The 12,204-nt window shown below is 52.6% G+C and overlaps 1 protein-coding gene across 9 annotated transcripts in view; it reads left to right on the top strand.

The window, feature by feature from the left end:
- Positions 1 to 12,204, top strand: part of ARHGEF10 (Rho guanine nucleotide exchange factor 10) — an 89,661-nt gene that overhangs the window by 63,712 nt on the left and 13,745 nt on the right. For all 9 annotated transcript variants that reach the window (XM_032618147.1, XM_032618149.1, XM_032618145.1 and 6 more), the window contains 5 exons: positions 804 to 925; positions 1,646 to 1,732; positions 3,551 to 3,756; positions 4,352 to 4,509; positions 6,622 to 6,764. In XM_032618147.1, coding sequence (XP_032474038.1) covers positions 804 to 925; positions 1,646 to 1,732; positions 3,551 to 3,756; positions 4,352 to 4,509; positions 6,622 to 6,764 — 716 coding nt within the window. The remainder of the gene's footprint in view (positions 1 to 803; positions 926 to 1,645; positions 1,733 to 3,550; positions 3,757 to 4,351; positions 4,510 to 6,621; positions 6,765 to 12,204) is intronic.

Here is a 12,204-nt window from a genome sequence, read left to right as displayed (position 1 = left end):
GATAGATGGGTGGGTGGGATAAGATACCTGGATGTTATTTACACACACACAGGTCTGTTACTCAGGACACGGGGATGTCCTGCGTCCATGTGTGTGTAAAACTCTCATTCAGGTGCAAAACAATCCGAAATGTTAACTGAAAATATAATACGGAAGAGAAATAGGCCTCGTGATCTGAGGCTGGTGGCAGGAAGGCCATCCGGGATGGCCTGTGATCCTCGGAACAGGGCTCCCTCCCTCCCTGAATGACTCAGTGGTTTATCAGGCCAGCTTCGGGGTGACCCCGTGAACAAGGACACGGATAGGCTCTGAGGATAAGCTCCCGTTTATCTTCAGATGCGTCATGTTTTCAAAGCTGAGATGGATGACTTGCTTTGTAGTAAAACATTTCTTCATTTCGTCGTACTTTTTTATCCCATGGTTTTGTGCCATGTTAGAAAACTTCTCACTCAGTCCCTGGTGTTTGAATCTAAACATCTCAGCTAGTTTGAAAAAGGGACAGAGGAAAACAGACCAGACCCAGGTGGTTTGCGCTTTGATGATTCGCAGTGCCCCCGCCCCCAGCGGATGGCTGGTCCACAAGGTGGGAACGGGGCGGTGGGCGTCCATTAGACTCGGGGCAGAGCGCTTACCTCATAAAGCCACAAGTCTGCAGCCTCCCCCGTGAGAAGAGGCTGTGCTGTTTTCCAGAAGGAAAACCCTCAGTTCTCCAGTCTTACCCAAAGTAGGGGCCAGACTCTCCCCCTGCCCCCGGGCCTGTGCTTCTTGCCCACCTCTGTTCCCTTCCCCCGGCGCGGGCACAGAGGAAGAGAACCACCTGGGCTGGTTCTACGTGGAGGACGACGGGAATCAGATCAAGAAGGAGAGGCACCCCCTCCTCGTGGGACACATGCCTGTGACGGTGGCCAAGCAGCAGGAGTTCAAGGTGACGCAGCGGGCGGTTACCAGGAAGGGGCGCCGGGCAGCCTTGGGCGTGGCCCCTCCAGGGCCCGTTTGTGTAGCAGTCATTTAGGAGGGCGGTGGTCTGAAGCCAGAGGCTGCTTATCCGGAGCCGGTGCTGGGCCTTCCTCCGAGGCCCCGCGATCAGGCCCCGCGGCTCAGGTCTGGCAGCTCTGCGCCCGTCGCTGGGCGGCTCGGCTTCCACGTGGTCATAATTGGAGACCTCCCGGTGGCCCGAAGCATGGTGCCCGCTCTTGGCTGAAGCAGACCCCGTCTGGGGTGGCGTTTCGTCAGTGTCGCTGTACAGTGGACTCAAGCGCTGCGGCCGGTGTCCACACAGACTGCGGAGGCCTGTGGGTGTGTCTTTCTCACTTTGGTCCCTGGCCGACACTCAGTCCTGGAACCCGGGCTTCCCTGGAGCTCCCTCAGCCGATGGGGACCATTCCCGCTGGCAGAACCTGCTCGCCGGGAGAGGCAAGGGCCCTGTTGGTGTGGCCTCAACCCAGAGCTGCAGCTGCCCGGGGCACACTTAGGTGTTGCTTCTAAAAAGCAAATTTCTGAGACTCATACATCGATCTTCCCCTCTCTTAGCCTTTGGAGTTGCCGTGGTTTATGTCAGAACGCTGTCATCCCTGTGAGACGTGGCCTCTGGCCTCCTCTGAGTCCCATTTGAAATTCGGGCCTTTGATTTCTTTCTCCCCTTTAGATCGAATGTGCCGTTTATAATCCTGAGCCTTACCTAAATAATGAGAATCAGCCAGACTCGTTTTCCACGGCTCATGGTTTCCTGTGGGTAAGATGCTTTTGTTTGTTTTTTGTTTGTTTGTTTTTTTGCGGTACGCGGGCCTCTCACTGCTGCGGCCTCTCCCGTTGTGGAGCACAGGCTCCGGACGCGCAGGCTCAGCGGCCGTGGCTCATGGGCCCGGCCGCTGCGCGGCATGTGGGATCTTCCCGGACCGGGGCACGAACCCGTGTCCCCTGCATCGGCAGGCGGACTCTCAACCACTGCGCCACCAGGGAAGCCCCTTTTGTTTGTTTTTAATGCAAGTTCACGAAGAATCCATATCCACAGCTAATGAGATGAGAAATGACAGATTTGAGTGGTCCGATAGCTCGTTGTGGCTGGTGTGTCCCAACTTGTGTCTATAAACATGGGGGTCACAAACAGGAAAGGGGGCTGATCACTTTCGGAAAAGGTGTCGAGTTCTAAGGCATTAAAACATTTCTCTCTTTTCTTTTTCCTGTAAAACTTAACCAGATTAAATTCAGTCCAAAGTCCATGAACTAATAGAAGCATTGGAATATTTTTTCAGTTTGGACGGTTAAATGGCATGGAGTTTTTTCTCTTCCAAGACCATGCTGGCTGTGCACGCTGGGAACTTAGCAGTTAAAATTAGTTTCTTCCAAATGAAGAGCTGCCTTTGAACGGTGCTGCGTTTGCAGTAGACGTTGCTGGCTCGTGCAAACCAGAGGAATTGCTTGTGCGGTGCGTTTTCAGGTCTCCTGGTGCCCCCCTTGTGGGGAGCCGCCAGACCTCCTCCACGATGGGCCCTCTGTCCTTTTGCAGCCCCACCTGGCTCTCTCCCGGGTGTCCTGACCCCGCATAACTCCCCACACACCCCGCCCCGTCTCACAGCCAGAGCGCTGGCCTGCTTGGAGTCCCTGGTTGAGTTTTGGAAAGAAAACAGCCTGATGAACTGATAGCTCTCTGCACTCAGCCCAGAACGAAGGGATGGGCTGAATTCCCTCAGGGTTTTTGAATTTTAGAGGAGGTTTTTTCCATTTCAGGACCTGCACCTGGTCAGACCCCGGCTTCCTGTCGGCCTGAGCGGGCTTGGCAGTTTGACATTGTCCCGGGAAAGGCAGGATGCTTATTGATCAGAAGGGGAAAATCCGTTAGAATAAGGAGAGGGTCACGACATCCTCAATGTTGATGGCAAAGAAGAGGAATTTGTGAAGAACGCACACCACCCGGAACCAGACGAGCGTTCTCCTGTAGAGCCAGGCATGCTCTTCCCTGGTAACAGGATCCGGCTCCTTCCCACTGAAAAGACAATCAAATTTAGGTTTAAGTTGGGAAGCAAACCTTGCTGAGTGTTCCTAAGTGATCCAGCAAACAGGGGGCTCATAAATATCATGGCAGCAGTAGTACAAGTTCTAGAAAACAGCAACACTCCCTGATGTGTTAAATGCTGGGGACCCACTTTGAGATCCATTCTCACCCCATTTTGTCTCTTTTTAAGCCCTTGTTTTTTCAGGCAAGGCCTGGTTTAAAATTGATACCAGCCTCCTTTTTCAGACTTTGAATTGTGCACGGATAGGCCTTTACCATCCTGTGGTGCTAGGTGTGTGGTTTTTAAAGGATATAAATGTGACTTTTACAAAAACAAAACTGTGTTCTTGTTATTAAAATTAAAAGAAAAAGATGACCTAATTAAACATGTTGCAGAGGGAGCGGGGCTCTGTGAGCAGACTGTTTAAAGGTTATTTGGTCCTCATCGGCCAGCTGGCTCCCACATGGGAGCCGGATCTTGCCGTGGCTGTGGGGTGTCAGCCGTGCACGTGCTGTGGAGCCCCTTGCAGCCCACTTCTTCCCTCCCGAACCCCCCAGATCGGAAGCTGCACCAGTCAGATGGGTCAGATAGCCATCGTCTCCTTTCAAAACTCCAGCCCCAAGGTCATCGAGTGCTTCAACGTGGAGTCCCGCGTCCTGTGCATGGTGTACGTGCCCGCAGAGGACAGGCCCCGGGAGCCCGAGAGCACGGGGGGCCGAGTGCTGGGCATCCCCACCGTCTGCCTGGGGACGGAGGAGGGGAGGTGAGCGTCGCACACGGGCCCCTCGGCTTTGCCAGCCGCGAGGCGGCGGAGTCCGCCGGCCCCTCCCTGACCCCCCTCTCTTGGGACGCGGGTGGAGACTGTTGGGTCCAGGACTTGGAAGGAGCCAGTGACTGAGGAAGTCACCCGAGGAAACCCAGGGGGGCAGCAGCTCCTTGCGGGGAAAGTTCTAGTTCTTCCTGCCCTTTGCCTTGCACACGCTTCATTCTTGTTCATGCTTTAAAGTGCACGTCACTCTTACACTTTGCAATGAGACAGAGCCTTGTTCTGTGTTATTCTCACACGGAACATGGTCAGAGTATAAAGGAGAGTTACGATGATTTTCCTGATGTGAAGTTCCTAGATCTACAGGAAGAACTAAGGTGTTTGTTTGTTTAATAACGCAGAACTTCTCTTTTAAAAGAAAAAAGAGGGGGATCAGAGTGGTAGCAGTCTTTACAACACGGCCAAGTGGGATGTTTCTGGAAGGAGTGGCGGGATGCGGGGGATGGACAGGAAGGTCGCACGTGCTTCTGCTCGGCAGGCTTGCACTTCTTGTGAGCAAACGTACCCATGAGCTGACATTTCTCTTTTCCAGCATTTCCATTTATAAAAGCAGCCAAGGCTCCAAGAAGGTGCGGCTCCAGCACTTCTTCACTCCCGAGAAATCCACGGTCATGAGCTTGGCCTGCACGCCGCAGAGCCTGTACGCCGGCCTGGTCAACGGGGCCGTGGCCATCTACGCCAGAGCGGACGGTGAGCACGACACAGGCGCGTCTGCAGGGCGGCAGGGGCCGCTGCCGCGCCTGGGGTGGGCCGAGGGAGTTTCACTCTGCACCGAGCCTCGCAGAATGCGAGGCTCATCGGCTTTTATCAGCCCTCGTCCTGAGGCACCTGTGACTCGCTCGGTCCTTAAAGGAGGGTGTGAGATAGACAGCCACCCGCCGTCGTTGCAAAGTCAGTCCTCCTGCTGGCTTCTCCGTGTCCCTCAAAGTGATGACCTCAGTGCAGGCCTTTATCCTGCCCTTGCTCAAGGCCCTCGGGGCTTCTCTTTTGGGACGGAGTGAGGTGCATGCCCCTTCGGTGTGGTGTGGCTGTCACCAGGCGGGGGGCCCGGTGTCACCATCACCACAGGGAGAATCTGATTGTCAGCTTGGTTCTGGAGACCCTGGACTGATCCCCTGTGGCCACAGATTCTAGCAGTCCTACTTTTCACACCCTGAGGGGTTGTACCATAAACAGACCATAAAACTAGGGCTTAGGCCAGCTTTGGGGGGAGACTGGGGGGCTCAGGAGCCCTGGGAGGAGCGCCTGCAGGCATTGGGGTCTAGGCTCTTTGGAGGACGGCAGTCAGGCGAGCCCTGGAGGATGAGCGTCCATCCCAGGAGTCCTGAGGCTGGAGCCACTGCAGGTCCCTGGGATGTGAGGGGCTGGAAGGGCAGAAGCAGTTCCTTCTAAAGGCGGATTCCGGGGGTGGGGGGTGGGTGTCAGGATCAGGGGCACCTCGGGGCATGATTACTCTGCCGAGGACTCGTTGTTTCTCTCCTGCTGGATGTGATTTGTGTTTCAATACACGTTTATTTGGAACCATGTGAGTGTTTATCGTGGGGTTCTCTGTTTCTCTTCTCTGCGACCTTTATCTGGCTTTGGTAGCACGGCTTTGCTCATTCAAGTTGTTTTTTCCACTGCTCCGGTAGAGATTAAATTTCATGGGAATTATTAACTAGTTGAAATTTTGAAATTACTATAATATGTCTGGTCTAGCAGGCCTCCCAACTTGATTTGGAGTGTCTGTGTCCATTTCTTCCAGTGTTATGAATTTATTTAGGCTTTATTTTGATTTATTTAATTGGGGAGGGGGCTATTTGAACCTTTTTGCCCAGCTTTATTGAGCTATTACTGACATATAACATTGTGTAGGTTTAAGGTGTACAGTGTCTTGATCTGATGCATATCGCAAAATGATCACCGCCGTCTGCCAGCTCACACCTCCATCACGTCACATACTTACCGTTGCTTTTTTGTGGTGAGAACATTTAAGATCTAGTCTCTTAACAACTTTTAAGTGTATCGTACAGTGTTGTAACGCTGTGCACTAGATCCTCAGAGCTTATTCATCTTATGACGGAAGTTTGAACCCTTTGCCAGCATCTCCCGTTTTCCCACCCACAGCCCCTGTCAACCACCCTTCTACTCTCTGTTTCTATGAGTTTGGCTTTCTTAGATCCCACATAAAAGCGAGATCATACGGTATTTGTCTTTCTCTGTCTGACTCATTTCAGTTAGCATAATGCCCTCAGGTTCCATCGTGTTGTCACGAATGGCAAGGTTTCATTCTTTTTTATGGCTGAGTACTATTCCATTGTACATAGGTACCACATCTTCTTTATCCGTTCATCTGATGATGAACACTTAGGTTGCTTCCATCTCCTAGCTATTGTAAATAGAGCTGCAATGAACATTGGGGTGCAAGTATCATTTCAAATTAGTGTTTCCGTTTTGTTCCGTTATATACCAAGGACTAGAATTGCTGGATCATACGGCAGTTCTATTTTTAGTTTTTTGAGGAACCTCTACACCGTTTTCCACAGTGGCTGCACCAGTTTATTACATTCCCACCAAGAGTGCACAAGGGTTGTCACTTCTTCACATCCTCACCAATACTTGTATTTTCTTGTGTTTTTGGGGATGGCCATTCTGACAGTGTGAGGTGACATCTCATTGTGGTTTCAGTTTGCACTTCCCCGATGATGAGTGATGTAGAGCATCTTTTCATGTACCTGTTGGCCATCTGTATTTCTTCTTCGGAGAAATGTCTGTGTGAGAAACTGAATTTGAATGAAATTGAAAGAAACCTCTTCTTTTAAGATGGATCCTGGAATTCCGAACCTCAAACAGTGATACAATTAGGCGTCCTCCCAGTTCGAAGTCTGCTAATGATGGAAGACACACTGTGGGCGGCGTCTGGAGGTCAAGTGTCTGTAATCAGTGTGGAGACTCACGCCGTGGAGGTAAGTCATTTTAAGTGGCTACACAGTGCGGGAAGACGCACTTCAGAACCAGTGCGACTAACTTCCCAGGCTGATGTCGAGGATCGCCTCTCGCGGGTAGAAAGGTCAGGCAGTGTCCTGCCTGCGGCTCTGTGCTGAAAGAAAATCCCTCCTAGTGTGGCTTAGAAGGAAGGATTAACTCAAAAGTCCCACAGCCCTTGTCCAGCCACATCCATGCACTGATTGTCTGTTATTTACCTTTAATACAGACGTTACTTTAAAAGGTGTATTCAGTATCAACATACTAGTAAGTCTTCAAGGACATGTGGAAAATTAGTGTTTGATTGAAGAGGCGTTTCACGTCAGTGTGATAAATGGATTATTCAGTAGAGAGCATAGTCACTGGGAGAAACCAGACTGCGTCTCAGGCCCCAGCTCTTCACCGTTGTAGGCATTCCGGAGCCGGCGATGTTAGAGTTACAGACAAAGCCACAGACTTACAAGGTACAGACAGTAGGATGGTTCCGTGACTTTGCGGCGGGGGGAACTTTCCAGATTCGTCGTATACCTAGAAGTTGCCATGGTAAAGAATATGATAAATTTGGTAAAGTTTTAGAACTTTTTTTTTTAACATCTACTATGTGTTGTTTGTATCAAAACGCTCGTAAATGAAAACTGATAAAATATTTGCCGCATCTGCCACCAAGTGTCAGTGTTCTTATATAAAGAGGATTCTCGCTAAATTGAAGAGAAGAAACCAAGCTAATAGAAAACGTTCAAACGACATGAAAAGGCAGCTCACAGAAGAAGAGGTACAAGTAGGCGACGTACTCAAAATACACACACACAGAGAGTGGACCCACACGTGGGTGTACGTAAACATGTAGCCGTACACGTGTATATGTGTATGTACATATATACACATGGAGAAGATGAATTTCACTTCTCATTGGACCTCTTGAATGTTTTAGCCACGTTACTAAAACATGCGATACACGTGTAATATGTTTAGCCATGTTACTCCTTTATTGTTAAAGATGAGACAGACATACTTATTTCCTACCTGTTCATCACCGTCTCTTCGCTCCGCTCTGCCCTAAGGAAACTCCTATAACACGGGTGCTTTTGCAGCCAGTGAACTACCTCACAAGTGAAAATCTCGCGACCCTCACAAGGAAGGTAGTAGGAAGGGAAGTGTGTTCAGGTGAGGGTTGCGGGGGGTGGGCCCACCTCTCTGTGGATCTGGGGCCTCTTCAGATGCCCCGAATCCCTGTGGGCGGCTTGGGGAGCAGGTCCACGCCCAGGAGCCGAGGTGCTGCGGCCAGGAGCTCGGTCCTGCATGGACTCCAGGCTGGCGCTCTTGCGGTCGGACCGCAAACCGTTCTTCCATGTGTTGTTTCCGACGTGACCTCCCCAGGGGCCTGCAGGGCGGAGCCTCCTCAAGTGACAGGGGGTCAGCGGTCAGCCGTAGAGGAGATGGGGCTGATGTCCAGAATAGGAGGCAGGAGACAAACCTGTGAAATTGCTTTTGCTCGTTCCCCCCCCACCCCCCCACACCGCACCGCATGGCTTGTGGGATCTTAGTTCCCTGACCAGGGATTGAACCCAGGGCCTTGGCAGTGGGAGCGCAGTCCTAACCACTGGACCGCCAGGGAAGTCTCTGCCCAGTATTTTTATGGTAACTTCTTGTTTCTACTTCTCTCCACCTGCTCCTTTTTACGTCACACGCCTCAGAGTAATAAGAAGCCCTCAGTGGGTGTGGAGAGGTCATTAACCACGGCCCCTGTGCAGGGCACTTTATAGACGCTGTAACCACTGCTGGGCTGTATTCCACTGCCTTGTACACCAGCAGTGTCGCACCTTATCGGTGACGTAGTGAGGGTCAGAGTCCAGATCCTAACTCCACCCTGCACTGCACGGTGGTCGCAGGTGAGCCGCTTACCTGGGCCTCAGGCTCTGATCCACAAGCTGGCGATCAACCAACTTCCTCATCAAAATGGGAGGTAATATTGCCAGTAAAGAGCACCCCAGTAGTGGTTGCTATTTATTACTAGAATAAATTATTATTAGAGTAAATATGCAAGAGCCAGAAATAGCATTCTGTTAGCTGTATTTCAGTTTCTTTTCACAGAGAAGGAATAATAACGTAACAATCTTTCTTTAGAACATCTCTCCAAAACCAATACGTTAATTTTGCCATAAATTCGTACCGAAAGCCGGAATGATGGTTTCTGTAGCTGCCGCCAAGGCGATTCCAGACTAACAGAACGTTACGACCTTATTATCATTAAAGGGTTATTTCCACATGCTCCAGAGGCTCCATATGCTGTAAATCTTGAAGACTCAGAAGTAACATATTTGGATTTAAATAAAAGCCTCCTTTCTGTGCGTTTTTAGTACCAAAATGAGTAAATGTGTTTATGGAGAGAGAAGCAAAATCTACTCTGTTATTAAAAAAACGTAATTTATCCAGTTGTTCCGCCGGGCGGGGAAACCACAGTTGGGGTACCGGTGCAGCTCTGCAGGCTTGGAACCTCAATGCGTCTGCAGCCTCTTTGGTTGGGGTGAGGACAGCTGCTACAGGGAGGCTCCCTGAATGTTCCCTGTCTGTAGGGCCAGCGACGTGGGGCCACGAGGCTGCATTCGCTCTGCGGTGGGCTGAGCAGGGTGTGAGTTCTGATGTCCAGGGGCATGAATGTTCTCGCGGTGGCCTCTGCACGGCAGTGGTTGGCACAGTTGCAGTGGGGACGGCGGGACTGCAGTGCCAGCTCGGCGTTCTGATGGGGCAGCGCCGAGCACCTCACCCAGAGATGCCGAGCCAGGCGGGCTGTGCGTGCCCAGCGTGGCAGGAATAAAACTCCCCGCCTTCCCGCCAGGTCAGGGAAAGCAGACGGGGAAGCGTAAGTGTTAAATGCACGTAATGAAGCTGCAGTCATTGCACCTGGATCTGGGGTGGGGGGCGCCTTCTTTCTTCCTTCCCAGCTACGTAGGGCCTTCTTCATGGGGTTTACTTCATGCCTTTTAAGAAAACGTTGAGCTTTAGGAACACGGACGCAGCTCTGAAAGCAACCTGACGTTGAAGAGCGGGCGGTTTGGTGGATACGGCGGGTGCTGACCTCACAGCTTTGTTTCTCGGAGCCCCGATTTCACAGGTAGTTTCGGTTTAATTACTGGAGCTGTTCTAAAGTACGACCTGTCCTTCCTTACTCTCGATTTTCTGTAATGTGCAGTGTTCCTGACTCAGGACAAACAGACAGAAGGACAGGAGAAGAAGAAAAAGCTTTCCTTCCAACCCTACCCCCGACGTTGAAGAGAAAAATAGAATGAAAGAATGAAATGGATACGATACTAAAGGTGACCTAGTAGCAGAGCGTCTTCTGAGTTGATGCGTTTTTTTCCTGATGAGATAAATTCCCGTCATTGTATAGAAAGACACGAATGCAGGGCACACAGGCGACAGGCCCAAGCTGGCAGGCAGACCGGTTCTTGAACACCTACTGCCGGTCCCGGCCCTGCTACCCTGCAGAGACCTTCAGATCCGTATGATTTCAAGGTGGCAGGAGACTCCGACACCCTGTTGCCCAAAGTTCCTGTTTTCACACAGAAGACCAAGCCTCTGAGAAGGTGGGAGACAATGGCCAGCATCCCAGAGATAAATTACCGTTCACATCACCCATCACCCATCATCCAGCACAGACGTGTCACGCATTTAAGAAGCACAGGGCTATACAGAAAACCCCAAAGCCCAGGAAGAACTCACAGGCCAGGTGCCGTGCCGGAACAGGTGAGGGCAACACCAGCCACCTGGCCCCTGGGGGCAGGTCTGGGGGCAGGACTGGCTACGGCATCTGCAGGGTCCCACGTCCAATGTCAGTTAGCCCGGACTCCGAGATGCCAGCAGCCCGAGCATCATGCCAGGTGCGGAGCCCTCTGAGCCTGAGACCCCGCGAGGGTCACAGGCCCGTAAAGCCGCCCTGTCCGGGGAGAGGAGGACTTCAGCAGGCGGCAAAAAACGCACAACATCTCAGAGGAGGAGTGCTGTGTGTCAGGACATGAGAAGGCAGTTCCTGGAGGACCTTTGCCCAGAAACAGGGTGAGTCCGAGCGTGGGGACGTGGGGTTGGCGCAGGTGTGGTCAGAGGGCACCTGGTCCCTCGCACGCAGGAGTGTGCGGTCCCCGCCTCGGTTCCCGGGGTTTCAGCCTCTGTTGCCGTGAGCGCTCACGGGGCCCGTCTGGGCAGCTCTGGCGAGGCCAAGGCCGTGACTGTGAGGGCAGCCGCGCTTGGCTCCGTTCCCGGGGCAGATCGGCGCGCGACGTCCTGAGCCCCGCCACGCTGTGCGCGGTGGGGGCCGTGTGGGGATTTAACCAAGGGACAGATGCCAGGTAATCTGTCTTCTCCGAGGACTTTTTTTTGCAAGGAGTTGAAAGGGGGCTGAGATTGGGGACTGAAGACTCACTGAGAAGGTTGTTCCAGAGCTCTGTTGGGAGAATTCCACTCCCCGTGGGTGGAGGACAGAGAGGGAGAATCTGAGGTAGATTTTGCAGAACGAGGCACTTCTGTAAAGAAAAACAGCCAGTTGTGAGACGCCGAAGACCCGTGAGCAGGCAGTGGTCGACCCGGGCAGCCGCTGCAGCGGTGGAGGTGGCCACAGGACGGCCGGGAAGCAGCGTGCAGGACGCGTGGGACAAGATGGCCCGCAAGACAGAGGATGGGAGTGGGGCGGCCAAGGCAGTAACCGAACGGAGCCGCTGGACGGCAGGGACGGGATGGGCCCCGACCAGCAGTGGCTCTGGGCTGCCTCCTCCCTGGGCTTGCTGAGTTCTTAGAAAGAAGCGGGGGTTGAGGACCAGCAGACTGCGAGTTTCTCTCTTCTTCCACAAGAAGTTTCAACAGTAACTGTGAAAGAGCCAGCAGCCAGGAGAGCGAGTACCTGTGCTCCTTTACGCCCAGGTAGCACAAGGACTTCTCAGCATCACGTGACGTTTTTCTTCCCTTTTTAACCTCTCTTTGGAAGCCGCCTTGCTCTGCCAGAGATGGCCTTCCGGGAGCAGTGAGCGCTTTGTCCTGAGCTGACCTGAAGGACCAGCTGGGCTTTTCCTCTTCAGAGACGCAGAGCTGTGAGGCCGAGTCTCAGCGCACGTGGGAGGCGTGGGCCGCTTGCCCCATTCCTCCCAGTCAGCCCCGCTCTGCTACTGAAACCTTACTGCTCGGTGATACACAGGTATACACAGTAAGGTATACACAGTAAGGTGATACACCTTACTGCCCCACACAGGGCAGTGGGACGCGAAATAGTGCTACCGCTTCCTGCAGCCCTGGTCTCGGCAGTGGGCTTCCTCCGAGGGGATCTGTACCGGTCCACAAAACAGCATGGAAGCTATGCCCCTTGAAGCCTGCCAGAGAGGAAAGCCATGTCTTTTTCTGTGGTACAGGGCAGCCCAAGCTACCTCCACGGGCTGT

This window comes from Phocoena sinus, chromosome 21 (assembly GCF_008692025.1).
Source record: "Phocoena sinus isolate mPhoSin1 chromosome 21, mPhoSin1.pri, whole genome shotgun sequence".
Lineage (NCBI taxonomy): Eukaryota > Metazoa > Chordata > Mammalia > Artiodactyla > Phocoenidae > Phocoena > Phocoena sinus.
The sequence above is the reverse complement of the archived record's forward strand: the minus strand, read 5'-3'. Positions and strand labels throughout refer to the sequence as shown.